At 34.3% G+C, this 22,706-nt stretch overlaps 1 protein-coding gene across 2 annotated transcripts; it reads right to left on the reverse strand.

Annotated features, from left to right (window-relative positions):
- Nucleotides 1–231: 231 nt before the first annotated feature.
- On the reverse strand, nucleotides 232–22,706 carry Vrp1 (Verprolin 1). 2 transcript variants are annotated; one of them, XM_064216780.1, is made up of 9 exons: nucleotides 21,914–22,706; nucleotides 19,563–19,846; nucleotides 5,449–5,599; nucleotides 4,734–4,962; nucleotides 4,289–4,383; nucleotides 3,643–3,809; nucleotides 2,935–3,097; nucleotides 888–908; nucleotides 271–376 (listed from the first exon to the last, which is right to left on the reverse strand). In XM_064216780.1, the coding sequence occupies exons 1-9, from the start codon at nucleotides 22,251–22,253 to the stop codon at nucleotides 300–302; spliced, it is 1,527 nt and encodes a 508-aa protein (XP_064072850.1). In that variant the 5' UTR covers nucleotides 22,254–22,706; the 3' UTR covers nucleotides 271–299. The 2 variants fall into 2 exon arrangements, with proteins under 2 accessions (XP_064072851.1, XP_064072850.1); XM_064216781.1 differs by lacking the exon at nucleotides 888–908 and having other exon boundaries at nucleotides 232–376.

The following is a 22,706-nucleotide window of genomic DNA, read 5'->3' on the forward strand; positions in this document are numbered from 1 at the left end:
TCGTCGGAGCCGCCGTCGGTCCCGTCGTACGACGTCTTCATGGTGTCGCAGAGCTTGTTGATCGCGTCGACGACGTCGCGCAGGTCGCTGACGTCGTCGGCCGGCATGCAGTCCTCCTCGATGGGCAGCACGGGCAGCGCGCGCGAGGCCAGCGCGCCGGCGGGCCGCAGCAGCGCGTGCGCGACGGACAGCAGCGCGTGCGCGGGGTGCGCGCGCGGCGCCAGCGCGGGCCCGGCCAGCGGCGCGGGCGCGGGGGCGGGCGCGGGCGCGGGGGCGGGGCCGGGCGCCCCGCGCGCTCGCTAGCACGCGCTGGACGTGCCCGACCAGCCCGCGAGCGGCAGGCGCAGGGGCGGCGCCGGCGCCTGCGCCTTGCTCGCTGTCGCGGAAGCGTTAAATCGTCATCGCCCGCCTCGTAGGGATCGATCGTCTACGAAGCGGACGATTCCGCAGCTATCTACGTCTATTAGTGTTAGATATCTCTGTCGGTCGAGTCGCTAGCTCGTGGGTGAGTACTATGTATACTGCTTGCTATTATTGATACGATGAATTTTGGCAATCGGTGTTTTAGTGTTACGTGCAATATGGGGGTGTTATACAAATGACGCACCGCGAGCTTAGACATGCACTATATCTAATCTAGAAATATATTTCAAGCTGAGTATTGTTTAACATATTTTTGGCGTTTTGACATGGAACATTTGCCTGCTTTATGTCTTTTAATTCGATTTATGTGGGATATCCACATGACAAGTTTCTTATCAAAAGTAAACAAATATTATAAAAATCGTTAACAAAGATTAAGAGCACTTTACAGTTATTGATAACACATGCAAATAAGTCATGCTTGTAAAGCTATTTTCAATCCGTATAGAATAACAGAAACTTACCCATGCAGGTCTTATAGTTGGCTGAACAATGCACAAAAATTTTATAAATTAACTGTGTGATATTATTAACTTATTGAAAAATCGTTTTAGACAATATATGCTATATTAAAAAAAACTATATAACGGAGCTTAAATGCTCTACGAATGTTATTTAATTTTAGAAAATATCTCGTTTTATTTTGATCAAAATTCTTAAATATAAAAAACCTGCAAAATGATTGCTCCAAAGCGTAGGACATCAACAATAAAGCACCAAGACACATATTAGGTTAATTAATGAAATATTTGACGTTTCAATAAAGATTATTCTTTTATTGTTCATAATGAATATAAATATTAAGCATCATACACTGTATCACAATACCAGTTGCATTTCAATGCAAAAAGCTACCACCAAAACTCGTAACTGTCAAAATGTAAAAAGTAGCAACACTACATGTCACAAAAAAATGACGACAAAAAAAGAACAAAAAAAATATATTCAACAGTTACGAGATAAAGTGATTAAAGCTAAAAAATTCTCATCGATTTTAAAAACAAAAAATATATATTAAAGCAGGATCGCGATTACAGAACAATTTCAATAATGGCACCTCACTATAATTAAAAGAATCGCAACAGGAATTCTCAACTACGAAACAAATATTTTATAGGCGTACATCACTTCTACGTGCAGAGCTCCAGGCGCAAATTATACATATTAAAGGTAAGAAAATAATCTACTAAGTATGAAGAGAACGACAAGTAAATTAATAAAAAAATATTTAATTACAACCCGACCGATTGTACTTCATATTAAAAATAATAAAAGCGGGTAAAGTCTCATATCATTAAAATACTAAGAATCAGTCAGTCTTCAATATGTACAATGAACGTCCTAGCCAGTAAAGGGGTTTCTAAACCAATAATATATTTTAACTACATACAATATGATTAATATAATGACTCACAAATACTACACGAAACTAAAAATTATCATCTTTCAATATAATTATCCTTATAAAATAAAATAAAAATTTGGTGTAGAGTGACTCGAAATTTAATGAAATCGAAAATGCTAATGCACAACTCCCATGATTTGCTTCCAATTTAATGACAAATGACTCGTGAGCGTGATATCATGAAATGGATGAAAAACACACAATGCCATTTCGACTCGTAAAGTTAACAAATTATATTCAAAATCCACATGGAATGGAAAATTTTAGATGCATTTTGGGGAGTTTTATATTGACAGAGTCGTTATAATTTCAAAACAGTGAGCAAAATAGAAATGATTTTAAACTAAAATATTACATTCGTATATAATAATATCTATCATATAGATAATAATATTTACTAAAGATTGAATCATTTTCTGTGATCATAAACAAAGTTTAAGTATTTAAACATCACATGCATACATTCATGCACCATAACATTAACGGATATAATCTTTTACACTAGAACTAATAACAATTCAATCTAATCCCAATTTGGTTTCCCAATCGACTATATATTAGTACCTAACATTTATTATGCCAACTTATCACTTGTACCTATAAAACTTTAATCTATATATACAAAACATAATACTATTGTTACTTCGATATTTGTTAAGACTGCTGAGTCAAAGTTATGTGCGTTTCGCTTCTGTTATAATAATGTATAACATTCATAGAGATAGCTTTTTTGACGAAACCAAAAATATCGAATTTGATTTGACATTATAATTATTTTACAAGTTCAGACTTTTATAAGACACTTTCGGTACTAAAAAGGAATTGTCAATTTTTCTATATTTAAAACATGTTCTATACAATATTCAATGCATTTTGCATACAATTATACTTTTAAATTTAGTAATCTTTATATGACAGATGTTCATATTCGAGGTTAGAAATGATTATTTTCATTTTCACTGCCGTACGGAGATCAGTCTCTTGCACAAATAAATATATTTTGTGTATCGATAACCGTAATTTACGATCATTAACGTCGGACAAACATGATTAAGAGACGAAACAAGTCGACTCCAAAGTTCCCAGCGCGACCTACGCGTACTTACCGGCGACGGTGGTGCTGCTGTAGCCCTTGGCGATGCGCAGGAAGGGGTCGGGGAGGGGGAAGCTGGCGGGCGGGTTGAACAGCTCGGCGAAGCGCGCCTCCAGGTCCGGCGCGCGCATGGACGAGCCGCGCGCGGGCGGCTGCGGCGCGCTGCCCTCCTCCGCCTGCGGACACCAGCGACATTGATTCTCATAAAACCCTTCCTTTGGGAGGATTCAGTTATTACCGCGTGATAAGTAATTAAGGTAAGGTAAGTCGGGCATTTATTTCCAACCACAAGAGGACAAAAGCCGAATAAACATTCATCGACAAAAGGTATTTGACATCGAACAGGCGCCATATCATTGGTTGAATTGAAATCACGAAAAAATTGCGTTATGAATATCGACGAAGCTGTTATCGGGACTATGGTAGAATAATTAAAGTAGTTAAGTAGTTAAATTTAATAGTGTTGTATTATAAATAAAGACTCTTTAATCAAGAACCGGTACTCGGGCACAATATTAAGATACACAATAAGAGCTATCAACGAATCACAAGAAATACGTAAATATAAGGTATGTTTATCAGCATTCCTCCTTCGATTGGAATAGACTACACAATCAAACGAGATTACGAAGTCCGTCAGCCGAAGACCAACAGCCGATTATGGAAGACCAATGATCGACTGGCGAGTGATCGGTAAGTGGGTATGTTTGCGTATGCTCACGTGTAGGCGATGATGGTGGTGGTGGTGGTGGTGATGCGGCGGCGGCGGCGGCGGCTGCGCGAGCGAGGCGGCACGTGCGGGAGGCGCGGGGGGCGGCGGAGGCGCGCCCGGCGGGGGGGGCGGGCACACGCCGGGCGGGCGCAGGCCGCGGGGCGCGCGCAGCGTGCCTGCGGGGGGGGGGGGTCCTTAGATCACGACTCGAGCACGAATTCTATCTGTTACTAATATTATGGCAAATTTCATAGACAAAATATAATAATAATTTATATCAGTACTTAATTGATTTACAGTTTTATACTTTTAATATTTGCACATTTTTACTTGAAGTGTGTGGTCATAGTAGCAGGTAAGCAGTCAAGTAGCATTTACTATTCATTTCGACAGTTTTGTTTACCTGACTTAAAAGATAGGTACTAGATTAGATAGATTATAATCATTGATCACATCGGCTGTAACATTATATAATAATTAATATATTCTGTTTAAAATAGTAATTAATGTAGTTCATGGATAATATTTCTAACAGACTAAACATAATAACATATATACGAAATCATTACTCTTTCCAACCTGTGGCTAAAGTGAGTTACTAATGTAATAATAAGTGTATTTAAATGTTCCATGTTTCTCGAAATTGTATGCATACCGAAATGCGATGCGGGGTTCTTGGTGGCGACGGGGGGATTAGCGGGCGGCGGCGGGCGGGCGCCCCCGGGGGACGGGGGGGACACCGGCGGGGACCTGTGGACACCGACACATGGATATTACATACACATTGTTGTAAAGTTGTAACTTACATTAATTGTCCCAGTACTAAAAGCAGGAGCAGTCGAAGCCAAAGACAATCATTTTTATTAATTTAGATATATACCATTTTGATCGGTCATGGTCACCCCCCCACCCCCTTCTCGGACTGTGCCTAATGCAAAGTAGGTTATGCTAGATGGTAGATGCTTTAGATTAATATGTATTATTTAATTAAGAATATACAAATACGGTCCAGTATTTATTCAGTATTCACTATTTAGTATTTATATATCCAGTATTTTAAAATACATATGTATTTGGTTAATAATCCACACTTTTCATACCTGGGCACCCTCATACTCTGCGCTCTCGCAGCGAGCTTGCCATTGACGATCAACTTCTTAGGCGGGGGCGAGGGCCTGTCGGGCGCGGGGGACAGCACGGGCGGCTTGGGCGCCAGATTCGGTTTGCCATGACTCACTCGCGGACGCTCCGAGAGGTCCGACGTCGACAGCGATGAAGCGGGCGTCGTCAGCGTTGATGTCGCTGACGTTAGGGATGTCATGGAACCCCCTGGAAAGATTAAATCATTTACGTATAAAAGCACTTTTAATACTAAGAATGTGTTATTTAAATATTTACTTTGATTATAAACTTGCTAATTATGACATTAATCCGCTTCGAAGTAAATTAAAGTTATGATCTTCTCGTTTTAAATATTCGACGGATTAAAAAATAATAAAAAGCCATTATGCGCAACAAAGTGAACAAAAACTTTTAACAGGTTTCTACGAGGTAAAAATTTTGATCCACCAGACAGTCGGTAAGTTAAATCAAACATAGCCGATTAAACGTTTCTGTGAATTCAACAGGAGTTAATCTTTTGGAAGCGTCTAAACTCAAGTTGAATACATACTCACCTAACTACACGCCTAACGCTTTGTTCCTTTTATAGACGCGTCATACTGACATGACTTCGATGTATCCAGAAAAAAAGTGTAAAAATTTCGATACCGTCATCAGTACATTGAAAGCTTAGAATGAATATAAAGGTCATACCCAAAGAAGCCTGGGAGCCAGAGTGCAGTGTGCTCTTATTCCGGTGCAGTGTTGAGGCGACATGAGGCGGTATGTTCTGTTCGGATACTTGCTGCCGGTGGCTTATCCGTTCTGTTATTGAACCGGTTGTTAGCACTGAGTCCGATGAGCTCTGAAACAATAGAATAATACATTTTAAATCTAAAACGGAGTTGCGTTAAAATAATAATTCATTATAGTCTATTCCAACCATAAAAAAGGCAAATAAACAACATTTGACAGCGAAATGACTTGATATCATTAGACTTGATTAATCTATGATTTTCACTATGAATTTGCAACAAAATGGCGTTGTGAACGTGGCGAAACTGTTATCGGAATTTTGGAAGTAAAATTAAGTGGTTAAGTGCAGTACTGTTTTATTATAAATAAAGATATATTAATCTTAAACTCTTAGTACTGCATAATATAGCTGAGTTATTAGCAAATAGCATAAAATACGTAAATCTAAGGCTTTTGTATCTTTTTTCCTACTTTCATTGGAATAGGCTATAAAAACCTATACCGACAAACTGGTTTCAATAATTCAAAGACTACTTTTTTACTATCTCCCACCGAAATTGCATAGTTGTAATCCTAAGTCGCTAGAAATCCTAAGAGCCGAGATGGCCCAGTGGTTAGAACGCGTGCATCTTAACCGATGATTTCGGGTTCAAACCCAGGCAGGCACCACTGAATTTTCATGTGCTTAATTTGTGTTTATAATTCATCTCGTGCTCGGCGGTGAAGGAAAACATCGTGAGGAAACCTGCATGTGTCTAATTTCAACGAAATTCTGCCACATGTGTATTCCACCAACCCGCATTGGAGCAGCGTGGTGGAATATGCTCCATACCTTCTCCTCAACGGGAGAGGAGGCCTTAGTCCAGCAGTGGGAAATTTACAGGCTGATTATGTTATATTATGTAATCCTAAGTCCCTACATTCGGGTCACTGGTTAATATACACTATCGAGTTTTTGCCTCAAATATTCTTAGTAAAAGCAGGACTGTTACTAAAAGGTTATTGTTACAATCCCGTGTTTCGCAAAAACCGCAATTGCCGTCTTTACGGTCGGATCGGATTGCCGTTTCGTCGGACTGATGAGAGTAAGGGAATAAAAAATACCCTGTTCTCGGTTCACGCCAGTGATAGCATCTGTGTTAACGCACATGTTGACATTATGCCTTAAAGCAAACATTCTTACGAGAGGCCGTAGGCGGAGTCTGAAGTTAATTTACCTTATAAAAAGACTATTCAAAAGTTATTGTAATAGCTTACTGGACTATATTAAAATTTAGTTGCCAAGCCAAATAGAAACAACAGATTAACATGTTCCATAAAAAAAAAACCTCTATTTACATATCTAATGTTTGCAGAGATCAATTCATTCTGGTAATTACGAAAATACAAACCGTATATTTTACGAAAGCCGCTGAGTGTTTTAAATAAAATTCCGCTTGCTGAGGATTTATGCACTAGATACGTAGGTAATTATATACTAGGTCACTGAATAACATACTATTTATCCCAAAAATAAAAGAGTACTCAGTGAATGATCAAAGTTTCGTTGACCGCTTAATAGCGGTAGCCGGTTATTATCTTTACTTTTGGGATACGATAAAATAATATCAAGGCAAAAGAAATTGTTTTTGCATTATAATTCCTGATTCACAAGACATTGTTTGATGAATTTCTATTTATGACAGTCGACTTTTTATCCCAACAAAATATAATAAACGGTAAATAAAAATAAACCTATCATTTATTAAATGAAATTATTCATCCCACGAAATATCAAGTCAATTTCATTCATAAAAGCAATCAAAGCGCTGCGGAAGTTCATAGTAATACAAATTACAAGTGTTGTAATGAAATTACTGTAAACAGACAAATGGCAAATGGCTCCACGGCGGGTGGGATGTGACACCTATTCCGATTATACAAGGCATGGTTTTCCGTGACTCATCACTACAAATAGTTCCGCGTTGAATTGTTATATCACCAACGAAGGGATATTACTAATAATGTGACGGATCCGACACGACAGCAAGACCACATTGAAACCACATAAACTTGACTATACTATATCGACTTCGCAGGTTCCAACATCTGTACACTTTAGAACAAAGTTCAGCATATGACCAGATTTACTTGCTCTCCGTGGCACGAGGATGTAATATTAACAACTTACTACTCCGTGCTGTTAATGAGAATGATTTCTCGAAATCTCCTGGATCTACAGGGTGGTTCAGTAAGCACTATAAAATATGATAGTATCATCATATTTTAATAATATGCTTTAAAATTCGTACATGAATAAAATACGTGATGTGTGAAAGCTGACCCGACCTCCATATGACACCCTTAGGACGGGAATAAAACTTAAGTAGAGCTACCATTTTAAGGTTGCTTCTGTTCTCGCAATTCAGGTGACGCTTTTAAGGCCACTAAAACGAACCGCACAACACCGTACGATATCAAAAAATTACATATACATATCTAAATGCACATTGTACGAATTAAATGACTCTCAAGGTTAATCTTTTATAAATTACTTATTTTGAAAATACTTGCTCTAGTAAAGATTGATTCTGAAACTAAAAGCAATATAATTATATCGTTTCTCAAATAAAATTTTAATTAATGAAATTTGTCGAACTATTCATTTATAGTTTTTAATAATTTGCATAGATGAAAATTTGTTTCATAATGCCATAACTATTTTTTAAATTAAATATCGTCATTTTTTTTTATTAAATGAAACGAGTGAGATTTACTGGATTTAATATTTACTTCCGAGTATTAAACCTTGGTTTGGTTTGTCCAAACCGCATCGCTCACGTCCGATCTACAGTGAATCAGTATTGACTCATGATTCGAATTAACATTTATTGTACTTAGGTAAGGCGCTTAGGGAAAACTTAAGGACAACCGCAAACATTGTGTGTTAATGGTGAATCATGAGCTTATATCAGCAGTTAAGCTATATATGTACAGGGCTTTAATTACGTCATATTTTCCATTTGAATATACCAAAATCGATAATGTTAATTGAATTAAATTCACCATCAAAATATCGTATCGTATAATTACTAAACGAATATTTGAAACATTGTTGTCAGAATGACAATGCCTCAACCAAAAACTATAAAACTATGATTTATAATCGAACATTTCAAAAAATACAATATTAAAATAACTAAATACATACATAATTTAAATTGCATTATTTGAAAAGTTTTCGCTCTAACGATTCTTTAATTGACCATTATTTCTCAATTAAATAATAAATAAAATAATTAAATAGGTGTAATTAACACCAATATACATAACCGCACAATGAAATTTTCAAGATGGAAAAACATCAGTTATGTTATAGAAGCTAAAATTAAAAACTTTATTATTAATTATTACGGCAGCTAAAACAATAGAGGAATCTGGTTTCCATTAAACATAAAAGTTTGAGAATTTTTTCTTCGAAAATTCAAGTCATTATTATCTGACCAACTCGACTGTGAATACTATAAACTGGACACGAAATTATCTGTAAACAAAAACACATATAACGAACATATAACACGCCTATTCCATTAAGTCGAAAACTTATCCCTCGTCTAAGGGTCGCCGAGAGAAGTCCCCCTTGTTCTTGGCACTGTTATTTCCCGCAAATTAGTTGGCAAACGTTCAGACTAAAATTTCTCCATAGGAAGTAATTGTGGTCAAACTGTGCATGTTATAATGAGGTACGTGTCAGAAAGGAATTGTTTTGAGGATCTCATTTAAAACTACTATTGCGGAATATAGAGTTCGATCTAATTTGAATTTCGAAATATAAATAATAAGGTGTTGTCACTGAGCATAATTAATTTATCATTAATTATATACAATTACTGTAATGTCGGCATCGCCCGCGTGGAATTTATCTTATGATGAAAACCCTTCAAGAACCCCTCATCTACAACTTTAACCCCAAGAAAAAATAAAGAACCCTAAATCCGTCTTTGGGTTTCAAGCTTCATAGCAAAATTCTTCAACAATGATTTTGTGTTTTACGCACCGTTTAAACTATAAGACATACAAGAGACTTGAAATTAAATATTCACTCACTGGAATTTGCAAACCTGTATTTTCAAATAGACACAAACTAAGAAAAGACTGCCGACTCAATCTTCAACTTCATACAATCGATCGTCTAAAGTGCCTTTATTTTTAGTTATTTGTCTTTTTTGGCTTAGAGTAACGCGTTGCGCTGAAAATACTTTGACATATATATGGCCGGTATTGCCAGTCAAAATGAGTATTATAAAGCTAAAGAGTTTGTTTATTGAACGCATTAATCAAAGGACCTACCAATACGAAAAAAAATTATTTACATAGAAAAGATAAAATAAATAGATTATTGAGGACGATTATATATTATATAACATCACACTACGACCCACACGAGCGGAGCAATAGCAATGGAAGCTGGTGAAACTGCACGGAGCAGTCATTTCTTGTATAAAACTTGATAATATTTACTATTATACTGGAATTAGTGTTTAGAGTATTATAGAGAGACCAAATTAGATAGTCCATATATGTAGTATACAATGTCTAAACAAAGCGTATCTTCTCAACTTGTATTGTTAATATTAATAGTATTCATGACCATGACATCGTCGCTTCGTGACTAATCTTTATTAAACAAGCGACATATTTTTTTTAATATAATTACACAACCTGCTATTAAGTAATTGCTAACATCATCAATATAATGACTATTATTTATTATTTAAATAATAAGTCTAATTAATTTACTTATGTCGTAGGAACTTTATTTTTGATATATTCCATTATCTTTGTATTATAGCCGAGCTGGTCCGGCGTCAAGCGCCGCTGAATTTTCATCTACATACTTAATTTGTGTTTACTATTAATTTCATGCTCGGCGGCGTAGGTTTTACTCCGAAAGGAAATCTGCATGTGTCGGATCAAAATGTTTCACACGCATGTCCTCTGACCACCAACTCGCATACTCCACCAGGAGTAAGCTCCAAACCATCTTTATAAGAAGGAGTACCTGGGCCAACAGTGGAATTTATTATTGTATTTGTATTAATGAATGGATGGTAAGTGGTCTCCACCGCTCATTGTCATTGGTGCTCTAAGAAATATTAACCTTTCCTTACATTGCCAATGCACCACCAACCTTGGGAACCTTGTCCTTGTACCTTAAGTTCTGGCTCACTCACCCTTCAAATCTAAACATAACTAAGTATTGCTATTTGGCTGTAGAATATGTTATGAGAGGATACCTTCCTAGACGAACTTGCACAATGCTCTACCACCAAGTAAAAGGATTTTTTCTTTCATTTATGTAATATATACATTCTGTTATATGTAATTGTTTGTTAGATAATTACTATCTAGTTGTAATGAACTGATTATTAATCTTCTATGATTCATACCAGGAAAATAAATCTATGTCATAGTCGACTTGACACGAATGATCTACATCTTATCTTATAAAGAATTTTTATTTTTGAGCAAAGCTCGAGAACTAGCAAAGATCCAATGGAATAGAGCAGAAACAATGAAAGTCAATCAATCAGACAAATTATAATATTTTTTATGAGTCATCATATTATATAAGATAACAAAGACATACTACTAACACAGGGATGACTAATTTATCTAATAAATAATTATTGTACATGTATAAACATACACGTTGCAATACAATTTACACACATAAAACTTAAGTTACAGATAATAAACTGTTCCGTTAACAAAGTGTTACATAAATATTTTTTATCTATGTTTTAATAGATACTTGAAGTATTAACATTGTATCCCTTTTTTACCCTCGGGGGATATGTGGGCACTATTAAAGTTTATGTGGAGAAGGAGTGCAGAAAGCTAATATTTTTATAAAATATGCATTAGAAATACATTAAATAATAATTAAAAAAAAAAAAAATCATACACTTCGATACACATACACGTTTATCGACATAATATTTAATACGAAACATTCATAGTTCACGTTCATACTGCGAATTACAACACGTCATGACATAGATGAAAATCAATGACATTTTTTTCATTTGATTTTTCTTATTGCAGCAGTGACAAGGTATCTTCCAGTTGAGCCTCATTTTTCGAATCAAAGCATATAAAATCTTATTAGCAATGAATTACCGTCCAATTTCGACCAATGGGCAACATAACCACTAGTTATTTTAAATTCGACAAAAAAGTTTATAGTATAGTAGTATTGTTTTTTAATTTCGAACGAATATTATTAGCACAAAGGTAATTAATATTAATGTTCACTCTCTTATCATACTTATAAAGCCCTGATAATAAAGATTTATAAAACACAGCCTGTGTCGTGTTTACTCACTTGCAGAAGATTTGCATCTCTGTTACACTATATACGGTTAGAAAAAAACCACAAATCAGTCTGATTTGCATCTCAAGCGGTAGTTATGATTACTTTTTTATTAATTGATATTGTAATTGTAAGAGGGCAAAATTTTGCGCAATGACTCATTAGAAATCTGTGCCAATGTAATAAAATACTTTCGATAAAACAAAAAATTCTCACAGTAGCACTGGCACAAATTCACAAATACATTGTTTTAGAATTAACTTACTTTATTTATTTGTTCTTCGTTTGTGTAATAGTAAGTTTTATCGGAAATAGAATTTCTTTTTTTGCTGTCCGTACATTTCTTGCGAATTATTGTTTATGAATATGCGTTACAAAAAAGATTTTCATTAAATTTAGAGCCCTATTACTAATAAAATATCCTTGATTTTTCAACGATTTGTATATAACAAAAATAAAAATGTATAGATAAAATTAATTTACTCACACCCTTGCACCTTAACAAAAATTTAAAGCAACAAATCAACATTAGCACAAAAATCTATACAATGTTTCTGACGAGCCAATGTATTTTTTATCTATATTTTTATAGCTTATCACTGCTTTGGTGTTACGATAAATCAAAAAATCCACAGATAATAAAAAAATCGTTAAGTAAGCAAACTCAATAATATAAATTTATTAAAAAAGAAAAATATTGTATATATTTTACTTTAAAATTACTTTGATTATAATGTTTTATAAGACTGGCCTTGTATTTGTTAAAAAAAACTATAAATAAGGTTAGCCCAGCATGCAATTACTTTTTACCGTTTTTCATAGACAATAAATATTATCTAGTACGACTTCCGCGTTATCTATCGTAAATGGATGGTATAATGTCTGAAACCATCACCATTAATCGGATGAACGACACTTGAACGCATAAATCTATATTAATAAATGACTTCTGGTTTGTAGTTGTTTTAATTAAGTAGGTTAAAAATGTATTGCATGATCCATCCATTATAATAAATCGACGCATGTATCCAAGGTTTTATATATTGAAAACATTGTATGTTTTTTTAAAGACATAATGTGATTATTTCATTAGTCTCTCTCTCACATTAAATGTCCCACATACGACATTGTGGAACGGGGTCAAATGGTAGCATCCTGAAAAGCAATCATTATTCAAATTGCGATGTAAGCAAGACCCAGTTATCTCGCCGCGAATACATATACTCCAACGAACTATCCTCGTTTTTGTTTTTTTGTTGTTAACCGACATCATTAGAATAACATTTGTCTTTATCCATCGTTTGTTTACACATTTTTTTCTATATAATCGACGAGACCGATGTTTATGTTTTTCTCACTGATTTGATTTATACACACACACAAATGATCTACTGTATAAAATGAATAGGTACAGGCTTATAGAATATATCATAATTGTATTTAATTAACTTTTACGATTTAGATAACAATAATATCTTCCTGAACAAAATCCTGTCAACGCTGCTATTCTTAATTATAAGTTATCGGCATGAAGGGCTAAATGACCAGAGGTAGATCTTTGTGCAAGTCTACCTGAATGAGTACAATTCGCTCATCGACTATTTCATCGAGAGACAAATACGGCGTAATACTGTATCGAATAGAAGGGCGAACGAGCCAGTGTAACTACATTGGCGATGTAAGATGGTGATTATTTCTTTTGGTGCCAATGTCTACGAGCAGTGGTGACCAATAGTTTAGCCAGTAGCCAGTAGGCCAACCTAATTCAAATAAAAGGGATATTTTAGAGTTCATGGTTTGTGGCGTATTGACGGTGCGAGGAGTGGTTTATATATAAACGTGGCACCAGCTGCGTCACCAACTCCAGTCAAACGGTGTTGATAAGTTATCGCTCGATAACGACGGTGTTGAAGAGTACAGTGTTTGAGATTGCGATTTTGATATTTCAATTTTATTTATTAATTATTATATGATACGGCATTCATATACGTTGTTTATGAGAAAAAATAATTTATCACAATTAAAGCTGACTTTGTCTTCAAGTATTTTAAAGCGTTAAAAATAAATAGGGGTATGAGTGAGTGTGAGTATGTGTGTGTGTTAAACGGGCTGATGACTTCATGATGTTAAAAAAAAAACACTTTCCTCGGGATACCATTTATAAATTTGTTTATAAAAGCTTTGGAATTTTTTGTATATTCATTAAATATAACAAAACAATGAAATTTTATATTTTAAAGTTAAATACATACAACACTTTAAAAATAAGCAATACCGAGCAATGTAAAGCAGTTTTAATATACACAATCGTAGGCCAAGTTTAAACTTTCATTAAAATTCAATTTAGTAAAGAAAAAAAATCCTGATATCCGCCCGAATACAACCTAGTTAAATGAAGTTACATAATATTTTTGTATTTAAAGCGAGTTATTACCATTGAAAAGTTTAAATTCATCAAGTAGAGTAGGCTTCATGGAGTAATACACTTTACATAATGACACTTGAATCAATTTTAAAACGCATATCGTCACCGACTAAAATTACATTAACAGCACAGATGACATTACAAGTGCACATAAGCAATACTAATTATATAAATAATTTTAGAAATTTCGCGAGGGTAAAGCCGCAGGTTCAGCTAGTATTTTTAGGTATACTTATATAAGATAGAAGCAATCACGAAATTAAAAAGTTTTACAATTAAGACGTTCGTTTTAAATTAACTCGTAGAAATATCGACATTAGGGTTGTACTCATTTTTTAAAGCATTAATTAAATTACTATTCGATTAATATTTATTTGTCGTTGTTTCTCATTTATAAAACGATCTTTACTTAGTCCATCGTTCAAATATTTCTAAATCTTCCACTGTCTAAACCATAATTAACGATGCTATTAATTCTCATATAATGCCCATAGTTTATATTTTAGTTATTCTGTTATAATTGCTATTTTAAAACATCTTACATACTAATTTCGTTACATGGTACCATTGGCGGTGGTAATTATTTCCGAATAAATCGTGTAATTACCAGCAAGTACCATAAATGTACTAATTAAGGTTTCAAGGGTAACCATACAACGTTAATATCTGCGGCGTCACTGACCATTTATAAATGATTGGTAACCTATTCGCATTAAGTTCAATTAATAAAATCATTTTACAAAGAAGTTTTCATTTTATCCGTGTACTAAAATAAATAAAATATAATCAAGAATTCTACTGTCACCAATAACAAAGAAGGTGTTTGCATAATTTACAATCGAAAATTGGAATAAACAAGTTTGTTGCAAAAAAGACTTACAAACACTGACAGGTTTATCAAGTCTTTTTTATGATAAAGTTTGGCCGACGGGCAAACGGGCCACAACTTCCCATAGACATTACCATTAAAGAATCAATAAAAATAGCCAATAAAAATATTAAGAAAGAAGTCACTCACTCAAAACACAACAATACTAAGTATTGCTGTCTAGCGGTAGAATAAGTCAATAGTAACCTACCCAGATGTGCTCGCACAAAGCCCTACCACGAAGTAAAATCTGTCCAGCGAAATAACTCATACACTGTAAAAAAATCGATACCATTTACTATCTGCTATTCATTTCATTATCCTTCTTGGATCTCTCAGGTGGCTTCCATAGTTGGCGATTTTCGCTTCAAGCATTTTTTTCCATTCAAGCTTTGAAATATGAGAACAAGATGAGAGTTCGTGGTAGTCCTATGAACCAGACGTCATTATAAGATTTAAAAAAAGAATCCTTTATATAAGTAACACAATTCATTCTGCTGATGGTAAACGTTGAATTGTACGGTTCTATTGCTTTATAAAAAAGTAACTAGGTATCATATCTGCGACTTTCACATCGCCAAGCCCAATTATATATTAAAACTACAAATTATTAATTTATATGTACACCGAATATCGTCTACGTGATGCGATTGCAACGCTGCTGGAGGCAAGGTGAACGATTTTGAATATAAATAAATGCGTTACAAAATCGACCCCACCTACAGGCGATATATAGTTTATAGCCCGCCGAGATTATTTTTACCTTCGTGAGAATGCGTGTGGGCGCGTCTTTATTTGAAAACAGTATTTATAATTTTACTCTATTTATGAACTTTAAGTTACTAAAGGTATTTATATATTTCTGGTCTCCCGTAAAGCTTACACGTCAGGAAAACGTAAAAAACGAGTTTTGATACTTTTTTTTTACATTCACAAAAATTTTGTTGTTTTATTAAGCCACTAGCTGTTGTCCGCGGCTTTGCTCGCGTGAAAATTAGTAATATTTAAGAATAATTTAGAATATTACGTTAATTTAAGACCTCATTTGTGGTTCGACATTCGTAAGCTAGATACACCAGACTGCTTACAGAGCTCAATCTCGAACAGGCTTTTTGGAACTGTCTATGCGAAAAACAGTCTTCTCTTATATCTTCTCCGGCCATTTTAGAATTGTCATGGTGAACTGTACTCTCTTGAAATTAAAGGGGTATTCTGATGGTATCAAAGATATTCGTGGAATATAATCTATTTCTCCTTTAGTACATCCAGGGGTAGAATATCCAGAAACTCTTAAATACATATCTACTCATTTCTCATCAGTAGCCCAAAAATAAAGATTAATGCTTATAACTTGAAAGATGACGGATTTCCTGACTAACCTACATAAGAAATATCAACCCCTAGGAGTAGAATATGCAGAAACGCTCAAAATATATATCTACTCATTTCTAATTAGTAGCCCAAAAATAAAGATTCATGTTTCTAACTTAAAAATGACGGACTTCCATGCAAACGTTCAACCCCTATTTCACCCCCTTAGGGGTTGAATTTCCGAAACTCCTTTCTTAATGGGTGCCTACTCAATAAAAAGATCCTACTCACAAAATTTCAAGGCCCTAACTTTAATAGTTTACGCACGGCGATGATGAATCAGTCAGTCAGGACTTGTTATTTTATATATATAGATTAAGCCCGTGAATGTCATACTGCTGGATAATATCCTCATAATGTAAGTTGCTCCGCACTTATTTCGTTTACGCGAGTTGGATTATAACCACAAGGCAAGCACGTAAGAACTTAATTTACCTAGATTTTAATCCGCGAACTCCGTTTAAGATCCACCTCCGGAGACATCTCGGCTCAATGTATTTAAAAAAATCTATACCTAGCACTAAATTTTTTTTTTTATGTCAATGGTTGGCGGACGAGCATATGGCCCACCTGATGGTAAGTGGTCACCACCGCCCATAGACAAAGGCGCTGTAAGAAATATTAACCATTCCTTACATCACCTATGCGCCACTAACCTTGGGAACTAAGATGTTATGTCCCTTGTGCCTGTGATTACACTGGCTCACTCACCCTTCTAACCGGAACACAACAATACAGAGTACTGTTATTTTACATGTATATTTTCATTATCTTAATATAAACACGAAATTTAACGAAGAAATTTAAAACTTTTTAAATTAATTAGTGTTTTACACTAATGAATTCAACAAATTACCATCAGAATATTCATAAGACGGTGGTATTGGTAGAAAGTAAGCTTCCGCCAGGCTGTTCGAGAAAAAGATACGATCGAAAAGTAAAATATTTGTTTTCTAAAAAGAAATAACGCAACTACTTACGAGAACTCGACGACTGTCGAATTGCGACAAACGAAATTTCTATTACTTACAGAACGTTCCTTAACGTAGCAATAACTATTTGAGCCAATTCAATTGTTTTTTTACAAGGTATTCTTCACTTTTTTATATGTGTGGATCAAATTTCACAAGCGAATTCAAACCTATGGTCATAAATGCGAAAGTGATGTGTTTGTTCTTAAGATTTTACGTCTCCTTCTTTTGTACCGATCATCGTACAAATTTGCATACATTTTTCAAGTGTATAGCATATAGACCAGAACCTCCTTCACTCACACACACGCAGGTAATGCAGTCGACATACTATCGTTGATTCTTATTATTAAATAAGAATTAACAATAGTACCACTTTTTTTTTAAACTTAAAGAGCTTTAAATAATGTTGTACATTTTATTTAACCTGAAATGAAATTTGTACGTGTTGTAACCTTAAGAGATTAAACAAATACAGAAAACTTTAATGCCCAGAAATAATAAATCCAATTATTGAATACACGATACAAAACGACGACTTAACACCAATTCTCTCTGCCAGTCAACCTTTAAATTAAGCAAATATTTACAATGTTGACAAAATTAATAAATATATTAACAGAAAATTCAAAATACACTCAATACATGAACATTTAAAAAAAACTAATATAATTTGTATATGATACATATACAAATGACACAGATGATTATTCACACCAATTATGTTTAACATATTACCTATGTGTTAAATAACTTGCATATAGTATAATGTTATAAATATAATTTATAAATGACTAATCAACTACGCCGGAAATGCACAGGTGTGTATAATAGTGCACAGATGATCTCTGCAATCCGAAAATCGTTCCACCATATATGTAAACTTCTAACTTACAGGCTTGGGCTGCTACCGAAATTTTCGAAGGAAATACCTATTATCTTTTTATTATTAGGCCGAAAGGGAATTTGAACCCAGGATTCCCGGGATCTGCAGCCTTAAAAGCTAAGCTGTGGACCAACGAGGAACGACACAATATGGCGGAAGAAAAGCAGCCTATTTTAAACATATAGAGACTGATTTAATAGTATAATTAGTAGTTTCATCGTTTAATAAATAATGCTGTAGTTTTAAACAAGGTCTTTAGAAAATCGATTTCTAAGGTCGGTATGTAGGTAATAAACTAATGTTTACAATTAATTACTTGTTTCTTTAAATGTTTCAACGATGAAACAATAAAATGACGGTCAAGAACTAGGCTTGAATATCTATCTGTAAGGCAATCAGTCTTATAGAGATCCTAGTCGAGTCATTACGAAGGAAAAAATGGCGTATAAATGCATGTGAACCGAGAAGGTTGATTTTTCGATAAACTTGATATTATCATACAAGATTTTCGATTAATTTTCTCCGCCATCTTGAAAAAAGAGGCATTTTTTTATTTTTATTTGAACTGGACAACCAGTCAAGACACAGAAATTGCGATTATATTCTTTTTTGTTGCATTTAAGGTCTTCAATTTTTTTCACATTATTTTTTCACTGAGGAGTGAAAAATGAAGAGAATATTGCTTTTTGTTTTTATCGTGATATATTCAAACGTTATGTTTTAACGTGATATTTATATTTAAACAAGAACAGGACAAAAGGTAACTTTAACCAAAAACATCGTTCAGGCCACTTGTGACGTGATACATAGCGAGTTAATTATATCTGATATTAATGCTTTAGATTAAGTATAATCTTAATCCACTTAACGATTGTTTACAGTATAAATAAACTAATACCCATTATTTAGGTTAACATTTCGATTATAGAAACGACTAGTTGTACTTTTTATTTACACTGGCTATGGGCCACCTTATATAGTGGTCACCATCGCTCATCAATATTGTCACTGTAAGAAATATAAACCACCCAACATATAGACCCTATCAAATCAGGACACAGAAATATTATAGGCTTTCCCTATTATTGCTGTGGTTCACTCGTCATTTAACACGGAATAATTTTGTGCTAAGCAGGATAACGACTTGTTATAGAGTATTCTAGTTCAATTTCTAAATTTTATTAATAATCACTCACCAAAGGCATAGCATGCTTCTGTACTGGCGGCTCCGGTGGTGGTCCCCTGGCCTTCGCTTCACTCGGCTGCCTTCTGACCATAGGCCGAGCTGGCGGGTGGTGGCTAGGCGGTTCCTTGGGAGAATCTCGCTGACCCTCCCTGGACGCTAACGCCTCTGTTATAGCGGCAACCACATTGCCGCTATGAGGCGGATACGGTCGTGTTTTTTCGGGTGATTTTTGTGTATGTTGTGCAGGTGGAAACCGCGGGGCGTCTGAACGTATTTGACCATTTGGTGTTGTACCTACAACAACATGTTACATTGTAACGAATCATATTACTACAAACTATTCGATCGCGTAAATAATATTAGAAGGTGACAAATTAAATTTTTGAATCCCTTTGCAGATAAATTATTTACACATTGAATTTGAAAGTAATTACATTTTATTATTCAGTTTTTTTCACACAAAATGAATCATATTCATTAATTTGTTATAGTTAGAGAGTCAGACACGAAAATTAATCACAAAATGGTAAATAAATTAATTTGATAACAGACATCCTGATCAAATATCGACCATGGATACCGGTCAAAACTAGTCTTTTGCACAGGAAATATATTAGGGCACAATTGCGTGCACAAACACAAATATACTTTCTCATAATACACTCAAATGCTTATCCAATATGATCAGAGACCAGGTCAGTCTTTACATGCTTTCTGAGGCATGAAAGTGAAACACTACCAATGTCCTATCTCTAGAATGCCATTAAGTGCACGAGAGAGTATCTAAAAATTTAACATGCTCCACTGTTATTTGAATCCATGGCAATTTAGACTCCAGGCTTAGAAGCAAGCCACTAAACCATTTAGGCAAACAGTGCACCATTGGAGATTTTAGCAATACAATGAAAATATAATACAAAATTATATACAGTGCCAATATACACTTACTGAATCAAATCAAAATATACTTTTTTCAATTAGACTCTATCAAGAACTTTTAATATTCACAAGCTCAAAAATCTATCACTAGAACAAAAATTTCCCAGTGACAACAATGGTAGCATTTTGTTTATTAACACCTTGGACCTATCTAATTCTAACACAACCTTTACACTTTGTTGCAGAGTAAAATGGAATTAATTACTGTTAATAATTAATTAGTATAATTGTAATAAATAATTGCATAAAAACAAAACAGAATTACTAGCACAGATTAGAATATAAGATATGTATATAAAAATTCATTAGTTACAATATTGATTTTGTATTAAATATTCTTCGTGAAAAATAAAAATTCTGCATCTATATATCAACAAATTTTATATTAAATAATGACTTCAGTCTGCCTACAAATGCTTTTTTAAGTCACGCTTATCAAGTAGCAAATCTTGTCTAACAATAAAAATGACTCAATAATCATACCAACAATATAAAGCAATGATAAAACATCCCAGTTGCATTAACATCAGTTAAATTTAATTGAATATAAGATTTAATTTGACAAGGTATTAGGTAAGGTAGTAGTTAAATGTTTCTATATTGAGAATGTCCTATAATTTATATACGACAAAAGAACATCATTGAACCCATATTTGACATCTCAAGTCTTACTTCAATAACAAATAATAGGAATCCCTAAATTGTTATGAAATTGTTAACTATTTGCATTTGATATAAAGTTGATTAAAATTGATTAACAAATGATCAATGGTAAATAAATATATAGCCAAGATAGTTTAGTTGATACTGTTGGATCTTAACCAAATAATACAAGTTGGAATAACAGCAAGCACGACGGGTATTGTGTACTTTCTTTGGTGATAGCAAAATGTCGTAAGGAACCTTGAGTTGAAATTGAAACAGAAATGGAGTGAACCTTCTCATATAATACATAAGAAAAACAATTTTATTTTCATTATTATGCTTCTTGGCTAATTTTATTGGAATAATAATTTAAAATTACATGTTTTAAAAATCAGTTTTTAAATTAATCTCTCTAATACCCAGGTTAGAGGAAAATTTCGAAATTAAGTAATTTTATGGATGCATTAATATACTCTTATATAATAGTTATATCATATTGAATATATTATTTCAAAAAATTGTAGATTTCAAAAAACAAGACAAGACAAATGTATCTTCTATTTATTCATAAGTATTTATTGCTTACAAATACATAACTTAGGTAGTTGAATAATTGTAAGGTTTTGATAAGACTTGATAAAAAAACATTGTAGAAGATAGTGTGACATTTTTATCTATTATAGACAATAATTTCTATTGTATTATATCAATAAGTTGTTTTATTGGTATGTATCTGTTTAAAATAATTATTACAATTTTTATTCAATTGTGTCTTACCCGCTAATTTCCCCGTCGGTCTCAGCTTGGGCATGCCTCCGGCGAAAAGTCCACCCAAGCCAGGCATAGCTCCTCCTCCTCCATTAGGAACAGGAGCCGCACTTCGCACCCCATTCCCTACTGGTGACCCACTGGTAGGCGCATTTGATACTTTTCCAGGAATATATGGTCCACTTTTATCAACTGTGACAGTCTTTTTTAATTTTGCTCCTTGCCTAATCGAACTTAGAAGAGCATTTCTATTGTCAGACGAACCACCTTTTGAACTGCCAAAAACCGGTGGAGGAGGAGGCCCAGGCGGTGGTGGTGGACCAGGAGGTGGAGGAGGTCTCGGTGCCATGGCTAAATATACTAAATACAATATGCCATTAGTTTCTCACTAAGCTATTTACTTTCGCGACTTGAGCACGCCCGTTGTCTTCACAACACGAATGCACGATGACACTGACGCGCTATAATAACATTCAATTTAAATCGTCGATACGTCACTCCACACCGACCCATGCTCATTTACATAAAATACTAAGAGCCTTGCCCCGAAAGTTTAATCATTGTAGGAAGTACGTATGCACGAGAAATTGTTTTTAACTAGTATCACCTCATTTTAATTGTATAGAAATGTATGTTACATTATACACCCCCAGGCACACTTAATGTTAGCGTAATAAGAATACCATAGACTTCTATAAACTTTTTGGATCGTTTAACTTTTTAGGCTTATCTAAACTATGAACGAACAAAATTCATCGAATTCACAAATTTCAATATGGCCGACCACAGCTGTCATTTCCAA

This window comes from Vanessa tameamea, chromosome 13 (assembly GCF_037043105.1).
Source record: "Vanessa tameamea isolate UH-Manoa-2023 chromosome 13, ilVanTame1 primary haplotype, whole genome shotgun sequence".
NCBI classification, from domain to species: domain Eukaryota; kingdom Metazoa; phylum Arthropoda; class Insecta; order Lepidoptera; family Nymphalidae; genus Vanessa; species Vanessa tameamea.

Bases quoted from the DNA above. Each gene is read 5' to 3' on its own strand.
- Vrp1 (XM_064216780.1), bottom strand. From the start codon at position 22,253: ATGGCACCGAGACCTCCTCCACCTCCTGGTCCACCACCACCGCCTGGG. The intron at 5,600-19,562 runs GTGAGTGATTAT...CTATTGTTTCAG, and splicing joins AGAAGCATGCTATGCCTTTG to AGCTCATCGGACTCAGTGCT. The intron at 4,384-4,733 runs GTATGAAAAGTG...CGGTGTCCACAG, and splicing joins CAGAGTATGAGGGTGCCCAG to GTCCCCGCCGGTGTCCCCCC.